This window comes from Oratosquilla oratoria, chromosome 12, assembly GCF_046742065.1.
Source record: "Oratosquilla oratoria isolate Oo_2021 chromosome 12, ASM4674206v1, whole genome shotgun sequence".
Classification (NCBI taxonomy): domain Eukaryota; kingdom Metazoa; phylum Arthropoda; class Malacostraca; order Stomatopoda; family Squillidae; genus Oratosquilla; species Oratosquilla oratoria.
Genome location: NC_134788.1, coordinates 34,061,821 through 34,087,050, shown reverse-complemented (window position 1 = coordinate 34,087,050; position 25,230 = coordinate 34,061,821). Strand labels below are relative to the sequence as shown.

The 25,230-nt window shown below is 40.9% G+C and overlaps 1 protein-coding gene across 1 annotated transcript; it reads right to left on the bottom strand.

The window, feature by feature from the left end:
* Positions 1-9,618: 9,618 nt before the first annotated feature.
* Positions 9,619-24,616, bottom strand: LOC143031345 (uncharacterized). Its single transcript, XM_076195048.1, has 2 exons — positions 22,981-24,616; positions 9,619-13,574 (listed from the first exon to the last, which is right to left on the bottom strand). Exon 2 carries the CDS (start codon positions 12,974-12,976, stop codon positions 11,783-11,785), a length of 1,194 nt encoding a protein of 397 aa, XP_076051163.1. The 5' UTR covers positions 12,977-13,574; positions 22,981-24,616; the 3' UTR covers positions 9,619-11,782.
* Positions 24,617-25,230: the final 614 nt, after the last annotated feature.

Here is a 25,230-nt window from a genome sequence, read left to right as displayed (position 1 = left end):
GTGGTGGGATGAGGAAGCAAAGAAGGGTGTAGAAGAGAAGAAACAGGTATTCATAGATTGGCTACAAATTAGGACGAGGGAATCGTATGAGAGGTACAAAGTAAAGAGAAAGGAAGTTAAGCATAATATAAAGGAAGCAAAGAGGAGAGCAGATGTCAAATGGGGAAAGAGTATGACAGACAATTTTGAAAGTAATAAAAGGATGTTTTGGAAGGAAGTTAAAAGAGGAAGAGAAGGCGAATCAAGTAGAGAAGAAAAGGTAAAAGGTGCAGATGGAGAGATGATAATGGAAGAGAAGGCAGTGAGAGGAAGGTGGGCAGAGTATTTTAGGTAGTGGTAGTTGCAGCAGGAAGCGCTAAGAAAATGAGAGTGATGAGTGAGGAAAATGGAGGAGAAATAGGGAAGGATGAAGTGAAAGCAGTTGTTAAGATGATGAGAGCAGGTAAGGCACCTGGGTTGGATGGATGCCATGTAGAATGTCTGAAGAAAGGAGGTACAGTTATGATGGACTGGCTGGTGAGGTTATTTAATGTTTGTTTCAGAGAGGGTAGAGTGCCGGAGGACTGGAGGAGTGCCTGTATAGTTCCGCTTTACAAAGGAAAGGGGACAAGTATGAGTGTAGTAGTTTCAGAGGGATCAGCTTGATGAGTGTAGTTGGGAAGGCTTATGGGAGTGTCTTGATTGAGAGGATTAGGAGAGGAACAGAGGGAGTAATTGGTGAGGAACAGTGTGGTTTTAGGACAGGTAGGGGATGTGTAGATCAGATCTTTGTGGTAAGACAGATGTGTGAGAAAGCTAAGGATGTTTTTTAGGCTTTTATGGATCTGGAAAAGGCTTACGGCAGGGTAGACAGAAAGGCACTGTGGGAGGTACTGCAGATATATGGGATAGGAGGAAAGCTGTTAAGAGCAGTCAAGAGTTTTTATGAGAGTAGTAGAGCTTGCGTTAGGATTAGAAATGGAGAGAGTGAATGGTTTGAGGTAAAGGTGGGACTTCGTCAGGGGTGTGTTATGTCGCCCTGGCTGTTCAATCTTTACATGGATGGGGTGGTGCGAGAGGTAAATGCAAGGGTAGTGGGTCAGGGGTTGGAGATGGTTACAGAAAATAGAGAAAAGTGGGAGGTGAGCCAGTTGTTGTTTGCTGACGATACTGCGCTTGTAGCAGGATCAGAGGAGGGATTGAGGAAGTAGTGACAGAGTTTGAGAAGGTGTGTGAAAGAAGTAAGCTGAAGATAAATGTGGGCAAAAGTAAGGTGATGAGATGTACAAGAGGAGAGAGTGACAGGCTGGAAGTGAGCATTAAGGGTGAGAAACTGGAGGAAGTGGATAGTTTAAGATACTTGGTTGCGAATGTGGCAGGAAAGGGAGGAGTGGGGTGGAGGTCGAATGTAGATTGAGAGAAGCGAGTAAATGCCTTGGTGGATTAAAAAGTGTAATGAGAAATAGACATCTGGGAATGGATGCTAAGAGGAGGTTATATGAAGGAGTGATTGTGCCAACAGCAATGTACGCGGCAGAAACATGGAACATGAGAGAGGAAGAGAGAAGGAATTTGAATGTGTTCGAGATGAAATGTCTGAGAAGTATGATAGGGGTTACTAGGCTAGATAGAGTGAAAAATGAGGAGGTGAGGAGGAGAACAGGGGTGGAAAGGGAGCTGGGAGATAGGGTGGATGAAAGAGTATTAGGATGGTTTGGACACATGGAAAGAATGAGTGAGGAAAGATTAGTAAAAGAAGTGTGGAAGGCGGAGGTGGAAGGAGTGAATATGCGGGGGCGTCCTAGGATGAGATGGATGGATAGGGTGGAAGGGGCTTTACAAAAGAGAGGAATGTCTGTAGAGGAAGGACGGGAGAGGACAGAAGATAGGGGTGAATGGAGAAGGGTTGTCTATAGATGATGCTGTGATGCATGAGGGGGAGTGGGTGGGGGGATGGGGGGTGAGGAAGTATGTATGAAAAAAAAAAAAAAACACAGGCCGAAGGGATTTCTCCCCGTCTTCTCCTTTCCTGCATGAGGGGACGGAGAGGGGGGGGGGGGTCGCCGATTTAATGAAGCGGCCTTGCTGTGGATGTGCTGTGTCTTGCGACACTGCTTCTGACCCAGGGCAGTGGACAGGATGCAGGGATGACCCGTCATCCAGGAGGTGCTAAGATAGGAGGGAGGGAGGATGGTGGAGGGGAGTGAAATATATAGGAAATGAAATGGGTGGGAGTGGTTTCTATGCCTTTTTCTTTTTGGCTACCCCCCGTGTAAGGGGGAAAAGGCCTTTGGTATATGTATGTACTCCTGGCCAAATTATATATAAAACCCTGTAGCACGAGAACATAGTTTCGTACCTATGGTTCCTGCATACCTAGCAGATGATGATGATAATTGAAAAACCTGTTGTTTGTGAAATTGGCAGTGCCCATGCCACGCACAAACATACATATATGTTAAGTTAGATTTTTATTCATTGTATCAGTGGAAAAATAGAATATGAAAAATAATGATAGTTACAGAATATATTATTGCAAACGTTTCTGTTGTTAACAGTTATGATAAATATTGCCTAATATTCGTCGTGCACAACAAATAAAAATTATTCATTGCATGCCTAATGGATTCTTTATATGTGCGCCCACATAAATTTATTAAAGCTGCACATTCTATGAATATTCATGTGCATGCCTAATGGATTCGTTATTTGTTTGCCCATATTATGAATTCATGGTTGGTGTTGCACATTTTATGAATATTCGTAATCCTTGCAGTGTCTTCCCTAGTCTCCTCTATCTCTGGTGACACAGTCGCCTTATATAAAGGGGAATATGCCTGCCTAAGCATGTTTGATTTAGGTTGTCACACAGGGGATGTGTTTGTGGTAATAATATATGTGTTAGTTGCATTGTAATGGGTTTAGTAATATTATTTGTGGGTGTGGCTAGACATGGTGTATATATTGGAGTTACAATAATGTAGCTTGGTAGGTAAAGGAAAAGTTAATAAACTGTCTGGTGAATTTAAGTACTTGTGTCGGTTCATTGTTATCATGTGTTGCATTATCTGAATTAGATGGAAATATGTAAGTCATCAAGATTGGAGGTATTGCCAATGGCTAGTACCTTCTTGTATGTCTGCAGATCATGTGTCTGGTGTATGACACATCACAATGGTTAGTAATGGTATATGGGTACACTTATCACAGAAGTAAACTGCCCCACATCCAGTGAACACACAGGAGGCACTGAACATATACTGTCTTATTCAGACAACACAATCCTTAATAGACTTAGAGGCCAGTCTGGTGACTTGCTGGTTATATGGGAAGTGTGGGTCTTCTACAAGAGAGACTTGAGGAGAATGGATTGATTGATCTATAGCCCTTCTGAAATCCTTCCTTCACCATCTGTATTGCCCCATCTCCACATTGTCCTTAAAATGCTAGCTATTGCTGTGAAATATTAAACGTCTTATGTTTTGTTTTAACAGCTGAGGGGAGTTTGAAAGGTCAAATTTAGTGTCACAAAAATTTCTAGGGCCTCCATTCTTGAAGGGTTGCAGTTAAAGATGTTTACTATTACTGGCATATAGGGGGCTAGATATGGTATTTCTGTTGGCATAGACCTTTGACTTTGAGAGACCCAAAGATACAATGTCACCCTGTTTAGGAGGATCATAATTTAAAAATTGATTGCAAAAATATGTTTGCTGTTATCAGTGCAGAAATTGCATATAGCACCAGATTACCTTGATAGTGCAATTTTATACCAGGCTACATTGAAATAACTGCTTCTGTCCATGGGTTATTGTGCCTGGTACCACTTGTACTATGGAAATATCTAGAGGGAAAAATTATTTTGTTCCTTGTTAATCTCAGGTGAAAGAAGATTTGCAGCATTGGATGCACCCAGTGGGAAAGGAATATCCATGAATGGAAACAAGACCAAAATTAGACAGGAGTTGCAACCTTTATAATATAGAAAATTGAAGCCTGTGTTTTGGCTCAACATTTGATATGAGAAGTACAGATGCAGCCTTGCTTGTTTTGATCTCATTCAAATGTTTATGATATAATTCAAAGATGAAGCTATGAGTAATTTCTTTTCTCAGACTAATATTAGCATGAGTAGGGAAACACAGACTGACATTGGTGAGACACCCTACTCGGTCTAGTAATTTGAAGATCCATATTCGGATTCACGCAGGTGAAAGACCTCTTAAGTGTATCCTTTGTCCAGCTTCATTTGCTTCTTATCACAATAGTCTGAAAACACATCTTTGGATTCACACAGATGAAAAGCCTCATAAATGTGATCAGTGCAAAGCTTTAATTTTCTGAGAGATCACAACTAAAACTCCATATCCACACACACACAGGTGAGGGACCATTTCAATGTACTTTCTGTAAGGTTTCATTTTCTTGATCAGGTAAGCTAAGAGGTTATATACGGACACACATGGGTGAAAAGTATGAATGTAGTCTTTGTGAAGCTTCTGTTTCTGGTGCCCTCAAGATCCATATCCAGACTCATACTGGTGAGGAACCATATACAGTAACTACCTTTTGTGATTTTTTTTTTTTTTTTGGGGGGGGGGTGCTCAATTGAAGATTCATACTCAGACCCACACAGGGAAGAAACCTCATGTGTCTGCAAAGTTTCTTTTTCTACTTTTTTGCTCCTCTTGGAAGGAAGGAAGGAAGGCACATGCGAACTCACACAAGTGAAAAAACATACAAATGTACATTTTGTGGAGAATCATTCTCTGATTTGGGTCGTCTGAAAAGCCATTATATGTCAAGACATTTATCTCCACCTGTCGTTAGATCACATGAGCAGGAAAAAGAAGTTGATAGACAATCTGTCGAGTATGAATCCAAATTCAGGTGACATTGCAGGGTTTACAAAACTTGAAATGATAGAAATCAAAGCAGAGGAGCATGAGTTTAACCAAAATTGGTGACTTTTATTGCTATAGAGACTGATATGCTTGAAGTATTACAAAGGAGTGTGAAATAAGTGATCTGGTCATTCAGATAGTGTTCTACTGATTACATTTAAATTGATGGACTAAATGTAAAATCATTGCAGAGAGAATTTAAAGTTGTATCAGTTTTTGAGAGGGGAAATTGGAACCTTATTTCAGATAGCATAGTTGATGCTAGAATATATTTCAAAAGGTATTTGTATCTCATTTGGATAACAATAAGACCTAATCTATCCATATAGTTACTACCTTTGAATATGACCATTGGAGGCCATTACTGGTGCCACAGATCTTTTACAAGATAAACCTGGGACAATGAAACAGTGGGTTGATGGCCAGCCATTGTTACCTCTTGTTTCACTTGGAACCCATAGTGGCAGGCACTATCCCTTTGGCCCTCCTATACATACTTATCTGGGAAGAACCTTTAGAATGTCTGTTTTGTATGTGATTTTTTTTTTATAGTAGGAGAGGAGCAGTTGCCAGTTAGTGGTTATGTGAAAAGGTGGGTGATATACAGTTTGGAAAAAAATATATATATATAGGTCTTGGGCTATAGACCAAGTATCACATTCTGCTGCTGATAAGCCATATGTTGAACCAGTGTCTCTGTCAATGAAAGATGTGAAAGTTTGGGAATTTTAGCCAATATTTGGCAAAGCATAACCTAAGTAGCTTAATGAATTAGTACTTAATGAATGTAATATTTTTCATATTACATTAATGAAATGTACATAATTTTTTGGTTTGCACATACAGTATAATGAATAAAGATTTTTTTTTCATAATTTTATTAAATTGTGCATATTCACAAAACATGCATTTTTTTTGTCTGTAAAAGTAATGAATAAACAAATAATGAACATTTATCACTTTATTGTTAAAACACAAGGATTCAGTCATGTACATATTATTGGTCTGCACTCATAATGAATAAAAGACAGATAAAATATATTATAAGGTGTTACTAATCCCTTGCTTAATTAAGATCATAGGTGTTAACTCATCAAAGATTTCAACACATGAAAAGTGTCAATATTCTTAGAGATTATTTCACTCCTCAGCTGCATAGGTGTTAATCTTAAGTGTTAAATCATACATAAAAGGCATCAATCATATATTTAACAGCTGTTAAGTAAGAACTGCTAGACTGATTTTACTTTACTAAAGTGTTGAAAACATAAACACATATACCAACAGCTTTTTCCCCCTTACAAGGGAGGTAGCCAAAGTAAAAGGCATATATCCACTCCCACCCAATTCATCCCCACATACTTCACTCGCATTCACCACCCTTCCCTCTCTCCCCCTTTTCTTGGCTCTTCCTAGATGACGGGTCATCCCTTCATCTCGCCCACTGCCCTCCTTGGGTCAGAGGCAGTGTAGCAAGACAGCACATTCACAGCAAAGCCACTTTATTTAATTGGCAATACACCCCCTTTCCTTCCCCCCATGCAGAAAGAGAGAAGACAGGGAGAAATCCCTTTGGGCTGTGTCAAAATATCATCCATACATACTCCCTCACTTCCCCCATCACCCACTTCCTTCCATGCATCACAGCATCATCCATACACTCACCCCTGTCTTCTCCCTTCCTTCCTCAAAAGACATTCCGATCTTTCCCCAATGTCCCTTTTATCCCATCCATCTCATCCTTGGTTGCTACTTCATGTTCAATCCTTTCACACCTCTTCACTTGTTCTTTCCATGTGTCCAAACCATCCCAATACCCATATCATAATATGTTTGCTTCTCATGTTAAGGTGATCCTTGACTTTGAGGACTTTAGTTTCATGGTGTAAATGGTGCTGTATTTGTAGAGTGTGAAATTGTCTTCAGGGCTTTGTTTTGTATGGTCTAAAGGGTGTTGTGGTGTGTCTCAGTGAGATTGGGGCCCCATGCAGGGCTTTTATAATTCATCACGGAGCATATGCATTGTTTGTATACAGTAGTATTAGTTTGTTTTGTCCATATGTTGTTCCTGCACTTTGTAGTTGAGTCGAGGTGTGTATTCAATCCTTATGTTGGTAACATGTTGTTTGAATGTTATGCCAAGAATCTTGAGTGTATGTGTGTGTAGTATGAGTGTTGTTGACATAGAGGGAATGTATGTATTTGTGTTCCACTGTCCAAATGGTGAGAAGTGTGGCTGTAGATTTGGTCGGGGGTATTTTAAGTCTATTTGTAATGAACCAAATATTGAGTGTATTGAGGTGTGGTTGCACTATTTCTGCAGCTTTGTCTATGTTACAATGTATGCATGTAATTGTTATGTCATCTGCATAAGAAGAGATAGTTGCTGTGATAGTTCCCTTAGCAGCTGACTGGCTTGGGTGAGTTGCATGGTTTCCATACATCTCCACAAGACATGGTAATTGTATGCAGAGGTTGGAGCCTTCGAGAACCCTCTTATATAGAATTTTTCATGAGCTATAAATGTCCTGCTGTACACTACATATTTTTGGTGTCATGGGTAGAATTAGAGCTCATCCCCACCCTTTCATAATCTTGTAGCACTCCAGAGTGCTGGGGGGGGGGGGAGAACTGGAAGCACTTTATTTTTACGTTTTGGGTAAAATTTTGGTGGTTGTAGTGCTGTTTCTCTCATCAACTATTCTTTCTAGTTACATGGCATTGACAAAGTACATAAATCCACTATGATAGTATATACATGCATAATAATTATGGGTATGGCATGTATCTTTCACAATAGGCATGGAAAACATGAATTATTTTTTTTTAGTTACATGACATTCATACACATACTGCATACATATACTAAAGGCTTTTTCTCCCTTACATGGGAGGTAGCAAATAACAAAGGCATAGAAACCACTTCCACCTATTCTATCCCCTACATATTCCACTCCCCTCTACCCTCTTCTCTCCCTCTCATCTTGGCACTTCCTGGATGATGGGTCATCCCTGCATCTTGTTCACTCTTGTCATGCCAAAGTAAAAGCATGACATTCATGAGGTACAATAATCCAGTAAGATGGTGTATATATATATATTTGTATAATTATGTGGGTATGGCCTATATTTTTCACAATATGCATGGAAAACATGAGAGGGAAAGAATATGCTCAATCTACCACCTTACCCTGTCAACTTGCTTACTGTAGGCCTATACGTTTCCCTGATCTCATGCTGACAGTGATCATGGATGCAGATATATTCAACTGTGAGTACTTTTCATACTCTTCCTTCATGTTATCTTAGGAGGGAGAAAAAACAAAACAAAAAAACAGCATGTATCTAAGATCTACATTGGGCTGACATTGTATGGGTTAAGGAATGTAGGGAACAACTAGTAGACAAGATTCAGTCTTCTTATTACATGTTCATTGAAAGAAGGCATTGTGCCACTTGATTAGAAAAAGGCAAATGTGGTGTCAATTCACAAAGGTGTGAATAAGGAGACACCACTAAATTATAGGCTGATATCATTGACTAGCACAAAAGTGAAATTATGTGAAAGATTGATGGACCAAATATCTTCAAGAGATGAACATTCTGACAGTCAGTTTGGCTTCAGGTTTGGAAGGGCATGTGTGTCGAACCTTTCAAGCATATATTTGAGAGTGACTGATGTGCTCCAAGGGAGGGGTGGGTGGTCTGTGTTTACCTCAACCTAGAGAAGTCATCTGATAAAGTATCCCACAGTCGACTTATGTGGAAATTGGAGTATGTTGGAGGACTGAGAGGCAAATTACTAGATTGGATGAAAGATTTTTGAAGGAAGGATACATGAGGATGATAGTAAAGGATAATATGTCCAAATGGAGAGCAGTAATGAGTGGAGTTCCACAAGGCTCAGTGGATCACTCTTTTGTGTGAGTTGCTGCACGTCACTGGTCAGAGTGCTTCAGAGGCTTTTCTATGGTGTGGGGGGTCACCACGTGATATTTGATGGGATCCTTTGGTGAGAAAGCTGCACAGGTGCACAGGTGCATGTGGGGTCACACTCTTTGTTAAGGTTTCTCTCCAGTGTGAATCATCATATGATTCTTTTGGATGATGACTCTCTCTCATGAGAAAAGGGCGTGATTCACGCCCTTTTCTCATGAGAGAGAGTCATCATCCAAAAGAATCATATGATGATTCACACTGGAGAGAAACCTTAACAAAGAGTGTGACCCCACGTGCACCTGTGCACCTGTGCAGCACACTGGAAAGCCTTCTCTCCAGAGTGGGTGTCCATGTGATGTGTGAGAAAGGGGGCATCACACAGGTCATACTAGAAATGCTTTTTTTCCCTGTGTGGCTGTTCATGTGACCTGTGAAATTACCCCTTTTGTCATACAGCTGCACTGCACAGGTCACATTGGAAAGGCTTTTTTCCTGTGTGGGTAAGCATGTGAGATTTGAGATCACTCTTTCGTGAGAAAGCAGCATCACACAGGTCACATTGGAAAGGTTCTTCAGTGTGGATCATCATGTGATGTGTGAGACCATTCTTTTGTGAGAAAGAGGCATCACAAATGTTACAAAGGAGAAGCTTGATAACAGGAGACCTTTTGGTCCATAACTAGGTTAAAAAAAAAAAAAAAATATATATATATATATATATATATATACACACACACACACATATACATACATACATATATATATATATATATATATATATGCACTAAATGAATAAACAATTAAATCTATATCATAAATAATAAATCAATCAATAGGTAAAGTTAAATAAAAAACAAACAGGTAAATAGTAAAAAACAAATGAATAATACAATACCAAAGACTTTTCCCCCCCTACAAGGGAGGTAGCCAAAAAATAAACAAAGGCATAGAAACCACTCCCACCCATTCCATCCCCTACATACTCCACTCCCCTCTTTCCTCCCTCTTATCTTGGGACTTCCTGGATGATGGGTCATCCCTGAATCTTGTCCACTGCCCTGGGTCAGAAGCAGTGTTGCAAGACACAGCACATCCACAGCAAAGTTGCTTCATTAAATCGGCGACACCCTCCTCTCCGTCCCCTCATGCAGAAAAGGAGATGGGGAGAAATCCCTTCAAGCTGTGTCAATTTATTTCTCATACATACTCCCTCGCCACACGATCCCTCACCCACTCCCACTCATGCATCACAGTGTCATCCATACACAGCCACTCTCCATTCACCCCTATCTTCTGTCCTCTCCCATCCTTTCTCAACAGACATTCCTCTCTTTCCCAATGCCCCTTTTACCTTGTCCATCCATCTTATCCTAGGTTGACTTCTTTTGTTCACTCCTTCCACACCTCTTTTACTAATCTTTCTTCATTCGTTCTTTCCATGTGTCCAAACCATCCCAATACTCTTTCATCCACCTTATCTCCCAACTCCCTTTCCACCCCTGTTCTCCTCACCTCATTTCTCACTCTATCCAGCCTAGTAACCCCCATCATACTTCTGAGGCACCTCATCTCAAACACATTTAAACTCCTCCTCTCTTATGTTCCATGTTTCTGCCCCGTTCAGTGCTGTTGGCACAATCACTCCTTCATATAATCTCCTCTTAGCATCCATTCCCAAATGTCTATTTCTCATTGCACTTTTTAATCCACCAAGGCATTTACTTGCTTCTCTCAATCTACATTCTACCTCCACCCCCACTCCTCCCTTTCCTGCCACATTCAAAGGACTACAAAGGCGGAGCATGCCGACAGGAGACCTTTTGGTCCATATCTAGGTCGGATGCAAAAAAATCATAATAATGATAAATAAATAAATGAAAAAATAAAAATATAATATAACTACTATCAAGTTACCAACACAATACAGTATATCAATTTTCTTTAAGCTTTACATTTCCACTCCCCTTTTGTGGAGGGTAGCCTCTACACATTCTTGGCAAATGTGAAGGTCAGTAGTGAACACTTCAGGTGTAGGGGAGGCCGGAACCAATGCCCTTGTCACGCCTGTACTACCCGACTTGGGTCACCTCCGTTGGTATCAGCACCAAAGAACCTCAGCAACCCAGCCTCACTCATTGCATCACACTTCACCGTAGCACCCAAGTATCTAAAACTATCCACTTCCTCCAGTCTCTCTCCTTAATACTCACTTCCAGTATGCTACCACTCTCTCCCCTTGTTCATCTTATCTCCTTACCTTTACCAACATTTATCTTAAACTTCTTTCTTTCATACACCTTCCCAAACTCTGTCACTAACTTCCTCAATCCTTCCTCTGATCCTCCTACAAGTGTAGTGTCATCAGCAAACAACAACTAGTTTATCTCCCACTTTCCTCCATTTTCTTTAACCATCTCCAATCCCTGACCCACTACAGCCAGGGTAACATAGTGCATCCTTGATGAAGTCCCACCTTTACCTCAATTCACTCACTCTCTCCATTTCTAATCCTAACACAAGCTCTACTACTCTCATAAAAACTCTTGACTGCTCTTAACAGCTTTCCTCCTATCCCATATATCTGCAATACCTCTCCCATTGCCTTCCTATCTACCCTGCCATAAGGCTTTTCCAGATCCATAAAAGTAAAAAAAAACATCCTTACCTTTTCCTATAGCTTTCTCATATATCTCTTACCACAAAAATCTGATCTATGGAACCCCTACCTGTCCTCAAACCACACTGTTCCTCACCAATTACTCCCTCTGTTCCTCTCCTAATCCTCTCAATCAAGGCCCTTCCATAAGCCTTCCCAACTACACTTAAAACACTTATCCTTCTGAAACTACTACACTCACGATTGTTTCCTTCTCCCTTGTAAATAATAAATGATAATCAAGGAAATAATAATAAACAGACAAATAATAACTAACAAATAAATATCAAATAAATGGCACACATTACAGCATCTTGCTTAGGTGTTTATCTACACGAATCTTAAAGCTTTGAATTGAACTACATTGCACTGCCTCTGCAGGAAGTTTATTCCATTCATTAACTACACGATTGGCAAATTTGTTTATACCCACTTCCAAATTAAATCTATTTCCTGAGAGTTTGAGATCATTATTTCTTGTGTGGATCGTCATGTGACGTGTGAGATGATTCTTTTTTGAGAAAGCAGCATCACACAGGTCACACTGGAATGGCTTCTCTCCAGTGTGGTTCATCATGTGACATCGGAGATGACTCTTTTGTGAGAAAGTGGCATCACACAGATCACAATGCAAAGGCTTCTCTCCAGTGTGGGTCATCATGTGAAGTTTGAGACTACCCTTTCTTGAGAAAGCTGCATCACACAGGTTACACTGGAAAGGCTTTTCTCCTGTGTGGGTCGGCATGTGAGATTTGAGATCACTCTTTTGTGAGAAAGTTACATCACACAGGTCACACTGGAAAGGCTTCTCTCCAGTGTGGATCATTAAATGACGTTTGAGATGACTCTTTTGTGAGAAAGCTGCATCGCACAGGTCACACTTGAAAGGCTTTTCTCCAGTGTGGGTCATCATGTGAGGTTTGAGATTACACTTTCTTGAGAAAACTGCATCACACAGGTTACACTGGAAAGGCTTTTCTCCTGTGTGGGTATGCATGTGAGATTTGAGATCACTTTTTCTTGAGAAAGCTACATCACACAGGCCACACTGGAAAGGCTTCTCTCCAGTGTGAATCACCATGTGACGTGTGAGACGATTCTTTTGTGAGAAAGCAGCATCACACAGGTCACACTGCATAGGCTTCTCTCCAGTGTGGGTCATCATGTGAGGTTTGAGACTACTCTTTGCTGAGAAAGCTGCATCACACAGGTTACACTGGAAAGGCTTTTCTCCTGTGTGGGTACGCATGTGAGATTTGAGATCACTATTTTGTGAGAAAGTGGCATCACATAGGTCACATTGGAAAGGCTTCTCTCTAGTGTGGATCATCATGTGACGTGTGAGACGATTCTTTTTTGAGAAAGCAGCATCACACAGGTCACACTGGAAAGGATTGTCTCCAGTGTGATTCATCATGTGACATCGGAGATGATTCTTTTGTGAAAAAGTGGTATCACACAGATCACACTGGAAAGGCTTCTCTTCAGTGTGGGTCATGTGACATTTGAGTTTACTTTTGAAAAAGCAGAATCACACAGGTCACACTGGAAAGGCTTCTCTCCACTGTGGGTATACATGTGACCTTTGTGACTCCTCTTTTCTGAGAAAACAGTAGCGCACAGGTTATGCTGGAAATACTTTTCTACTGTGTGGGTGAGCATGTGAGGTTTCAGAATAATACTCTTTGCTGAGAAAGCTGCATTGCATAAGTTACACTGGAAAGGCTTTCCTCCTGTATGGGTAAGCACATGACATTTGAGATGACACTTTACTGAGAAATAGGTATCACACAGGTCACACTGGAAAGGCTTCTCTCCAGTGTGGGTCAACATATGAAGTTTACAACTACTCTTTGCTGAGAAAGTTGTATCACACAGGCTACATTGGAAAGGTTTTTCTCCTGAATGAGCTCATGACATTTAAGATGACTCTTGAGAAAGTTGCATTGCACAGGTCACACTACAAAGGCTCTCCAGTGTGGGTCATCATGTAGGAGCTGTGTGGCAGATGTCACACCAGATTCTCTTTGTTGTATGATGGATATATGGAATCTAGGAGCAGCTCTTCCAGAGAAATGTTGATAGTTACTCTCGTCCTGAAAAAAAATCTAATAAGATCAACTATTATCTCTTTGGAATCATGTAATAACAGAGGTGCAGACCATTCACAAATAATTAAAAGGTTCACTACCACCTAATACTGTGGGACATGGTGTATATAATCATTGGATAATAAATAGAAGGGAGAAGCAGGGTGGAGGAGTCATGTTTTTGACTAAAAAAGGCTTAAATGTGACAAAGATAACAGAAGGAAATAATAATGTGGAATCTATTATGATAAACGTTGAAAATAGTGACATGAAAAGTAGAAAATTTGTAGTGATATATGTGCCTCCCAAAAACATTCTTGGACTGAGAGTGACCGTTCCAAAATGTTTGAAGACACAAAGTACGCATTAAGTGAATTACTAAAAGGAGGAAACATAGTAATCATGGGTGACTTTAACTCCAAAAAAATATGTTGGGAAGAGATGACAGTGAAAGGTGGAGAGGACCTTTGGGGAAATATACTACTGGATATGACCATTGAATATACAATGACTCAGTAGGTAAAGGAAAATACCAGATATAGAAACAATGAAGAACTGTTGAGACTAGACTTAATATTTATGTCAGAGCCTAACATTGAGGATAAAATGGAATACAAGACACCAATTGGGAAGAGTGACCACATATTAATAGAGTTTGAACTAAAAGATGAAATTGATTTAGGAAGAAATGAGAGGCACAGAAAAGGAAGACTAATGTACAACAAATCCAATTTTCAGAAACAAGGAAAATTCTTTCAAAAAGTGAAATGGGAAAACTTCTCTAATGAACAAAGATGGAGGAGAAATGGAATATATCAAAAGAAATTTATAAGGAAGGAATAGATAACTACATACCAAAGCAGAAGCAGAAAAGGGTGTACATTAGGTGCTAGTACAACAAAAAATGTAGTGAGGCAAAAGATACATACATACATATACCAAGGCTTTTTCCCCCTTACAAGGGGGGTAGCCAAAAAGAAAAAGGCATAAAATCATTTCCACCCATTCCATCCCTGAATACACTCCACACCCCTCCACCCTCCCTCTTATCTTAGCACCTCCTGAATGACGGGTCATCCCTGCAGCTTGTCCACTGCCCTGGGTCAGAAGCAGTGTCCCAGGACACAGCACATCCACAGCAAGGCTGCTTCATTAAATCAGCGACCCCTCCTCTCAGTCCCCCCATTGCATAAAATGAGAGGATGGGGAGAAATCCCTTTGGGCTGTGTCAAATTTTGCTCACACATACTACCTCACCCCCAATCCCCCTGCTCATTCCACCTCATGCAATCACAACATCATCCATATACAACCATTCTCCATTCACCCGTCTTCTGTCCTCTCCCGTCCTTCCTCAACCGACATTCCCCTCTTCCCCAAAGCCCCCTTCACCCCATCCATCCACCTCATCCTAGGACATCCCCTCATGTTCACTCCCTCCACATCTGCCTTCCACACCTCTTTTACTAGTCTTTCTTCACTCATTCTTTCCATGTGTCCAAACCATCCTAATATTCTTTCATCAACCCTATCTCCCAGCTCCTTTTCCACCCCCGTTCTCCTCCTCACCTCCTCATTTCTCACTCTATCCAGCCTAGTAACCCCCATCATACTTCTCAGACACCTCATCTCAAACACATTCAAACTCCTTCTCTCTTCTTCTCTTATGCTCCATGTTTCTGCCCCATACAGTGCTGTTGACACAATCACTCCTTCATACAGTCTCCTCTTCGCATCCATTCCCAAATGTCTAGTCCTCATTACACTCTTTAATCCACCAAGGCATTTACTCGCTTCTCTCAATCTACATTCTACCTCCACCTTCACTCCACCTTTTCCTGCCACATTTGCGCCCAAGTATCTGAAACTATCCACTTCCTCCAGTCGCTCTCCCTTAATGCTCACTTCCAGTCTACTGCCACTTTCACCCCTTGTACATCTCATACCTTACTCTTACCCACATTTATCTTCAGCTTTCTTCTATCACATACTCTCCCAAACTCTGCCACCAACTTCCTCAATCCCTCCTCCGATCCTGCCACAAGCGCAGTGTCGTCCGCAAACAACAACTGGCTCACCTCCCACTTTTCTCTATTTTCTTTAACCATCTCCAATCTCTGACCCTTGCATTTACCTCTCGCACCACCTCATCCATGTATAAGTTGAACAGCCAGGGTGACATAACGCATCCTTGACGAAGTCCCACCTTTACCTAAAACCACTCACTCTCTCCATTTCTAATCATGACACAAGCTCTACTACATACATACATACATATACCAAGGCTTTTTCCCCCTTTCAAGGGAGGTAGCCAAAAAGGGAAAGGCATAAAAACACTCCCACCCATTTCATCCCTAAATACACTCCACACCCCTCCCACCCTTCCTCTCATCTGAGCACCTCCTGGATGACGGGTCATCCCTGCACCCTGCCCACCGCCCTGGGTCAGAAGCAGTGTCGCAAGACACAGCACATCCACAGCAAGGCCGCTTCATTTAATCGGCGACCCCCCCTCTCCGTCCCCCTTTGCATATAAGGCGAGGACGGGGAGAAATCCCTTCGGGCTGCGTCAAAATTTACTCACACATACTACCCCACCCCCCACCCCCCCGCCCATTCCTCCTCATGCAGTCAAAACATCATCCATATACAACCATTCTCCACTCACCTCTGTCTTCCGTCCTCTCCCTTCCTTCCTCAACAGACATTCCCCTCTTCCCCAAAGCCCCCTTCACCCCATCCATCCACCTCATCCTAGGACGTCCCCTCATGTTCACTCCCTCCACATCTGCCTTCCATACCTCTTTTACTAGTCTTTCTTCACTCATTCTTTCCATGTGTCCAAACCATCCTAATATTCTTTCATCAACCCTATCTCCCAAATCCTTTTTCACCCCTGTTCTCCTCCTCACCTCCTCATTTCTCACTCTATCTAGCCTAGTAACCCCCACCATACTTCTCAGACACCTCATCTCAAACACATTCAAACTCCTTCTCTCTTCTTCTCTTATGTTCCACGTTTCTGCCCCATACAATGCTGTTGGCACAATCACTCCTTCATACAGTCTCCTCTTCGCATCCATTCCCAAATGTCTATTTCTCATTACACTCTTTAAACCACCAAGGCATTTACTCGCTTCTCTCAATCTACATTCTACCTCCACCTTCACTCCACCTTTTCCTGCTACACTTGCACCCAAGTATCTAAAACTATCCACTTCCTCCAGTCGCTCTCCCTTAATGTTCACTTCCAGTCTACTGCCACTTTCACCCCTTGTACATCTCATCACCTTACTTTTACCCACATTTATCTTTAGCTTTCTTCTATCACATACTCTCCCAAACTCTGCCACCAGCTTCCTCAATCCCTCCTCTGACCCTGCCACAAGCGCAGTGTCGTCTGCAAACAACAGCTGGCTCACCTCCCACTTTTCTCCATTTTCTTTAACCATCTCCAATCCCTGACTCACTACCCTAGCATTCACCTCTCGCACCACCCCATCCATGTATAAGTTGAACAGCCAGGGCGACATAACACATCCTTGACGAAGTCCCACCTTTACTTCAAACCACTCACTCTCTCCATTTCCAATCCTAACACATGCTCTACTACTCACATAAAAACTCTTGACAGCTCCCAAAAGCTTTCCTCCTATCCCATAAATCTGCATAACCTCCCACAGTGCCTTTCTGTCTACCCTATCATAAGCCTTTTCCAGATCCATAAAAGCCCAAAAAACATCCTTCCCCTTTCCTATAGCTTTCTCACATATCTGTCTTACCACAAAGATCTGATCTACACAACCTCTGCCCGTCCTAAATCCACACTGTTCCTCACCAATTACTCCTTCTGTTCCTCTCCTAATCCTCTCAATTAAGATTCTCCCATAAGCCTTCCCTACTACACTCAACAGGCTAATCCCTCTGAAATTACTACATTCACACTTGTCCCCTTTTCCCTTGTAAAGAGGAACTAAACAGGCACTACTCCAGTCCTCCGGTACTCTACCCTCTCTCCAGCAAACATTAAATAATCTCACCAACCAGTCCACCATCACTGAACCTCCCTTTTTCAGACATTCTGCATGACATCCATCCAGACCAGGTGCCTTACCTGCTTTCATCATCTTTACAACTGCCTTCACCTCATCCTTCCTTATTTCTCCTCCATTCTCCTCACTCATCACTCTCATTTTCTTCGTATTTCCCACTGCAGCTATCTTTCCCTCCCTATCCTCCTTCACATTTAGCAACTCCCTAAAATATTCTGCCCATCTTCCCCTCACTGCCATCTCTTCCATTATCAACTCTCCATCTGTACCTTTTACCTTTTCTTCCCTACTTGATTCACCTCCTCTTCCTCTCTTAATTTCTTTCCAAAACATCTTTTTATTACTTTCAAAATTTTCTGTCATACTCCTACCCCATTTCACATCTGCTCTCCTCTTTGCCTCCTTTACCTTTTGCTTTACTTCTCTTTTCTTTTCTTTGTACGTCTCATATGACTCCCCCGTCCTCTTTTGTAACCAATCTGTGAATGCTCGCTTCTTCTCTTCTACAACCTTCTTTGTTTCCTGACCCACTACTTTGTGGGAGGGAGTAAAGGATGGAGCAGAGATGGGTGTGGAGGAGGAATGGGGATGGTTCAAGGAGGGAGTCTTAAAGTGTGCAAGGATGGTGTGTGGAACAAGAAGGACAGGGGGAAATAGAAGAAAGGGTAGTGAATGGTGGGATGAGGAACAAGCTCTACTACTCTCATAAAAACTCTTGACAGCTCCCAGTAGCTTTCCTCCTATCCCGTATATCTGCATAACCTCCCACAGTGCCTTTCTGTCTACCCTATCATAAGCCTTTTCCAGATCCATAAAAGCCCAAAAAACATCCTTCCCCTTTCCTATAGCTTTCTCACATATTTGTCTTACCACAAAGATCTGATCTACACAACCTCTACCTGTCCTAAATCCACACTGTTCCTCACCAATTACTCCTTCTGTTCCTTTCCTAATCCTCTCAATCAAGATCCTCCCATAAGCCTTCCCAACTACACTTAACAAGCTAATCCCTCTGAAACTACTACATTCACACTTGTTCCCTTTTCCCTTGTAAAGAGGAACTATACAGGCACTCCTCCAGTCCTCCGGCACTCTACCCTCTCTCCAGCAAACATTAAATAATCTCACCAGCCAATCCACCATCATTGTACCTCCCTTTTTCAGACATTCTGCATGGCATCCATCCAGACCAGGTGCCTTACCTGCTTTCATCATCTTAACAACTGCCTTCACCTCATCCTTCCTTATTTCTCCTCCATTCTCCTCACTCATCACTCTCATTTTCTTCGCATTTCCCTCTGCAGCTATCTTTCCCTCCCTATCCTCCTTCACATTTAGCAACTCCCTAAAATATTCTGCCCATCTTCCCCTTACTGCCTTCCCTTCCATTATCATCTCTCCATCTGCACCTTTTACCTTTTCTTCTCTACTTGATTCGCCTCCTCTTCCTCTCTTAATTTATTTCCAAAACATCTTTTTATTACTTTTTTTTTTTAACCCTAAATAATCTGCCTCCCCAAAATTGAGTCTCCCATGCCTGTGTGATTCATTCCTTGGTTATATTTCATCTCCAACTGAAATTATATAATTAGATAATAATTTTTTCCTGAGTCAGAGGTAGTTCAAGGAGCTGATGATATCTGGCTCTTTGGCAAGTAGCAGATCCAACTTTGTGGGAATGCCATCTCCTCTTACCCATGTCACTTCCTTCAGCCACTTGGTCATTGTGTTCTCCATTGCTGTACTTAACAGGAATCTTCCTTCCCACTTGCTTCCCATTCCTCCCAGTTTAATTCAATGCAATTAAATCTCCAATAATAACTGAATTGCTACTTAATTCAATAGTTATCTGTAGAAGAGATGTGTCCCATACAATTACTTGATATTCACCTTCATTCCAAGCTCTTGTCTTGGTGTGGGGGTTGCATATGGTACCATGAAGTTTCTTCTATTCTGCCCTTTAGTTCTAATATTCAGGTGCATTGCTGCTACGGCCTTGCAGTCACTCACTCACTCACATTGGCTTCTTCCACCTTTATGTCACTTTTCACAACCACCACAATGACCCCCCCTCCAATTATTCTATCGTCTTTGTCTCCATATGTCTCTACTGTTTCCCAACTGTAGATCAAAGTTTTTTGGGAGTTTGGTCCCTACTAAGCACAAAATATCATGCTTACTTATCCTCAAGTGTAATTTCTCTCCAACCTGGCCAACAGACTGCCCCTGCATGACATCAGGGGTCATGTGATTTATGCTTATGACACCATATTTGAGGACAAACTAAGAGTGAGAAGAGAGGGCAATTAGATTGTTGGAGAATTGTAATCATGGTCAACTTTAACCAGTCATAGGCTGCTCAAACAGAGTGGAGCATATTGAAAAGAAATCTTTCAACAGGATTCCCTCTGTTTTAACTATCCAGGGAGAAAAATGTAAGAAACTCAGTGCCCAGACCCATGGGGAATGGATTGCAGCCCTGTAAAGAGGTGGAAAGAATGAAATTGCATGCTGTGATAATCTGGCAAAATACTAAAATTTAAGGGAAAACCATTCTGCCATTTTTTTTTTTTTTATTCAATTTCCTATGTTCCATATGATCTTTTATTGCAATTTACAATTTTACAAAAGTTGATTGTCATGCTATATTTTGCAGGGTATTATAAAATAAAGGGCATCATCCAAGATAAACTATGCAACTGGTCTTACTTTGGATTTTTTTTTTTTCTCTCACTAGTACACAGATGGGGCACTGGACATACACACCCCTACCTCTTCATTGCTAGATTTTGGTTGGGTTAGGTCCTACAATGTACAGCACAAAGTGAGAGACAAGGGCCAGCACCTACTCTAAGAAGGTAGATTAACAAGGTATGCAACTGCTCTAGATTGCTGCAGAATTACAATTTAGAATATGTGTTTAGGGATACTACATATCTCAAAGACTTATATTCTTTGCAAATTCTAATTTTTTGGCAGACATGCACTGGTATCCCTCAGGCATCTCCACTCCACCTCAAATGCATTTTGGCTTGCATTTGAGGTAATTTGTTAGAGGTGGTTTTGTATTAAAGTTTCACTAGAATGATATTTCAAAAGCAAAACAGTAAAATGCATGCAATGCATGACAAAATGGTCTATTAATATGATCTAACTTAGAAAGGACTCGGACTTGCTAATCAGTTCCCATGAAGAACTATTACAACTGCCAGTAATGTATTTACCTAACTGTAGGTAAATTGTGTGTCCCTGGATGAAAGGAGTAGCAAGAAAGATGCTTACAAGTGGCGGAAAGAATGTATTTCTACCAGAATAGAGGGTTTATTTAGGTTGGGTATGAGTTGGATTGGTAATTGATTTAATTATGTACTCTCATGGAACTACTCTGAACCAGGCTTAATGCTTCACCAGAAAAAGGACACATAATTAAAAAAAACTGCCCCTTGATGGATAGAAAAACTTATTAAATTCATACTCCTTGACAAAGACTAAAACATATACACAAAGCAGCAAAGACTGTGGTGCCTGTTCTAACCTGCGAGTGCCGTTTGAAGACCTGCACTTCTTCAGGACTAGTACTAGTATACGAGTACACACTGCCAAGGTGTGCAATCAAACTGGTGAATAATTCATATGAACATTCTCCTCTCTGTCAATATATGGATCGCCAACTGGCAGCTTGCAGTTGTCCCCACGGAAAACTATTATCTGTTTAGGAGAAAATATGCCTATTGTCTATTGATATTTAAACATATCAAAGTTTTAGTCTTCCAAGACTCATGCTTTGTTTTTTATGATTCATGTCACTTAAACACAAAATCCAATCCAGCAAAAATGAAGCTTCATTACCTGATATTTTGAAATAAACTTTGATCCTTTTAATAGCCTCTTATGTATGATAAACAGAAAATCATTAGCATCAGTAAAACTTACCCAATATGGCGGCGTATTTATATTCCATTACGGCGTATTCTATTCCATTATGTTAATCACAGCGGTTTAGCAATATACATTAGGAGAGAATATTTTATGTTTCCTATGAACATCATATTTACTTCTTACGGTAATCACTTGTTTTTGTTTCATTTTCCATTAATAAAGTTAAACAACCAAGATCTCTGGCATCCTTAAAGGCCGCTACAGTACAAAGCCACTATTTAAGGAATACGTTTCTTAGTGTACTATATTCTTGGTAAGTTATTTTTGTTGTGAAGGATGCGGGTTACATTAGTACCATACATTGTTAGGGACTGGAATCTTTCAAATACATGCAATTGGATGTCTCACAAGAGAAACAGTTACCTGAAAAAAAAAATTGTATGTATATTGGAAGATTCCAAAAATAGTAGTCTTATGTTGTCTATGATTTACGAGCAAGATTGCCATGGACACGTAAATTTTCACAAAAGAAATAATTTTAATCCATTCTAAGTGACTGTTTTGACTGAATAACCGCAACTCAACTAGCTACTCCCACCATCCACATTATTTTAATAGTTGATAGAACCGTGGGGGGGCGGGCGGTTGGAGTCTAACCTAAGAATAGTTAGGGCTAGGTTATGCTCGGTTGACTAGATTGTTTATTTTACTCCATGATAGATATAAACATTTTATAGTTTATTCACCAGTCCTATGTGTGTGTGTGTGTGGTGGGGTGAAGGTGGGGCACGGGTGTTTCCTGACAAGTGGAAACCAAGCGATTTGCTGTAGAAAACATAGGGGATTTGCAAGAATCACACAAACATTGATTTCTGACATCCTTGATTATTGGGTGGGTATAGACCTCTGCGAATCCACTCATGTAGCTTCTTTTATCTCTACATTTTTCTTTACCAGTGTTTATTTTTCCAGTTTCTGCACTCATTCAGAATTTTTTATATTTATTCAATCATCCATTATCTTCCTTTAAGCTTGTTTGGTACGAGTTGTTTGTTCTCTTACCATGTTGCATTTTGGATGATGTCTTCGTGTATATGCATATTTTCATAATACTCCGAATATATGAGCAAGTAATATACTTTATATCAGAATGTTTTAGAAATCGCGACATTGACCATAACCCACAAAACTAAATCTTATGTTGGTTTATGAGTAAGATTGCTATGGGCACAAATATCCTTGTAACAGTAAATTTTTAGAAGTGCACACCTAAGCAACATAGCAATAGAAAGTTAATTATTAATTTTGTAAATAATAATGCATCAATGTGATATATGATTTTCTTGGCAGAAATCAATAACAAAAAAGTTGCTAAAGCCAATTTATTAACGAATGAAGTTAAGGCAGTTGAATGATATGCTATGTTTTGATAGATGCTGGGGTCGAAGAAATGAAAGGATAATAAATTTGTCTGTTCTAACCTGGAAGGGTAAATTCGCTCGCTGCGTTTGGCGCTTGCAAACTCCGAGGTACAGGAATGGTGTCGTGTGATGAACCGATCTCCTGGAGGAGTCCCTCTGCCTTCTTGAAGATGTCCTGGAAGCTGGTCAGTGCACCTTCCCGGGTCTTGTTTAGATGTGTCACCACATCACCAATCGTAGCGTACGCTGAGACTAGATCGACCATGGGGACTGAAGGGCTCGGCTTGGCTCCACAGTGTGAGCTAGCACAGACTCAGCGACGGCGAGACCAATCAGATGAATTTAATTAAACAAATGCCAAACACAGCACAATTCCGCCTAAATACAGCACACATGCTGTCAGTTTATTTAACCCCCGGACCTGGCAAAACAGAAAGTATTAAAATCGATTAAATGACATCCTTACAATGATTCATGGAAGAACAATTTTTTTTTTTTGGGGGGGGCTTCAGCCCCTCCCCCCTGGATCCGCGCCTGGTGGGATTCCACAACTTCTCAAGTTTACTGTTCCTTATTGTAGTTGTAAGTTGCTTCTTTATGATTAGAATTAGTGTATTACATTTAAGAGTTACCGTTCGAATTAGTCTAACGGTTTCACACAGCCCCTGCGCGCTTGCCATTGATTGTTTAGGCTAGTTTTAATTAGACTAGTTAGGATCATATCTTCCACTCTCGTGAATAGTGTCTACCCTCAAAGAACAATTAGAACTGTTTCAACTTCCACATAAACATTGCCCTGCGCTCCCTTCAAAACTAGTGATTGGAAACGAAGAAGTATCGGCACCGGTGTATGCCATACAGTATGGGCGGGCAGTTGACCCCTGGAGTGCCTGTCCGGCAGTTGAGCTTGGGTTCACAGAGAGTGAGGTGGGACACGTGCCCTCGGAAGGTCCAAATGTGCATCATTCTCTAGTAGAGTGGTCACTGCGAATTCCACTCATTGATACAAACTGTTTAATCACTGTCAATCGGACACGGCTGATTAATTATATTACAAGTGACTAGTGCCCGGAGAATTCGTGAATACCAGTGCCACGACATTCAGTGCCCCGTTACCAGGAACATGTCGGCGAAGAGTGTTGCCTTCAGTGATTACCCAACTTAACTGGTCTGCAGTATCGCAGCAAGAGGGATGCAGAATCGCCCCTTTCGGGACATCCTGACCGGAAAGGAACTGGCAAAATTACAGAGAGACGCCAGCATCACCGACCTCAATTCCCGCCCTGAGGTGTCACCCACGAGGTCGGTCAGCTCCCGCCGAGCTCAAAGACAAAGGCCTTCCCACCCCAGAAGCGGACCCGCGCCTATTTGAAGACACCCCCGCATCCAGCAGAAGACGCTAGGAGAAGTCAACTTAGTGGTTAAGTATTAGATGTTATAGACTAGCGCAGGGGATTAGATAGGATACATAAGTGAAATTAGGTTATCTGTTAAAATATCCTACTAAGTATCGAGTAGCATGGTTATAATGTTTGATTGTAGAAATAATCTTAATAATTAAAACTCACAATAGGATGATCTGTTTGATTAGCCTAGGACGGTCTACTTAATGAGTTGTCCCCCTCTTTGACTTATGTACATGCGCGCCTAGAAGGGAGCGCGCGTGGTCCCGGTCGGTGGCTCAAATCTCCTGGACTTCGGCTTCCCACTGCAGCTATCCATCCCCCTTCATCTCACCTAAGGTAGGTATTTCCCACGCCCCCACAACCTCCACCTCCTTCCACTGTCCAGGGATTTTGTGACAGTAAGGGGACACTAAAGTAGTGGCGTGTTACCCCACCATACCCCTTTAACCCTAGCCAAAATAATATATATATATATATATATATATATATATATATATATATATATATATATATATATATATATATATATATATATATATATACATATATATATATATATATATATATATATATATATATATATATATATATATATATATATATATATATATGGAAATTAAATATAGTTATTCAAGTGCCTGGGGGGGAGTAATAAGCGGAAAAATTAAGAAACAAACCAAATGGAAATACATAGGTAAAATATACCAATCCTAATCATAAAGTACAAGAATGCAAATGTAATATGGTGAACTAGTAAAACTGAGAAGTTGAGACATTTCAATCTTAACATTATAGCATCTGTGATGACTTCGATCATGAACATACGAAGACATCTTGGGATACAGGGAGGGGAAACATTCCTAAGTAAATAGGAGATACTTAAACTCGATAGGGCACTGTAACT

Bases quoted from the DNA above. Each gene is read 5' to 3' on its own strand.
- LOC143031345 (XM_076195048.1), bottom strand. From the start codon at position 12,976: ATGACCCACACTGAAGAGAAGCCTTTCCAGTGTGATCTGTGTGATACC.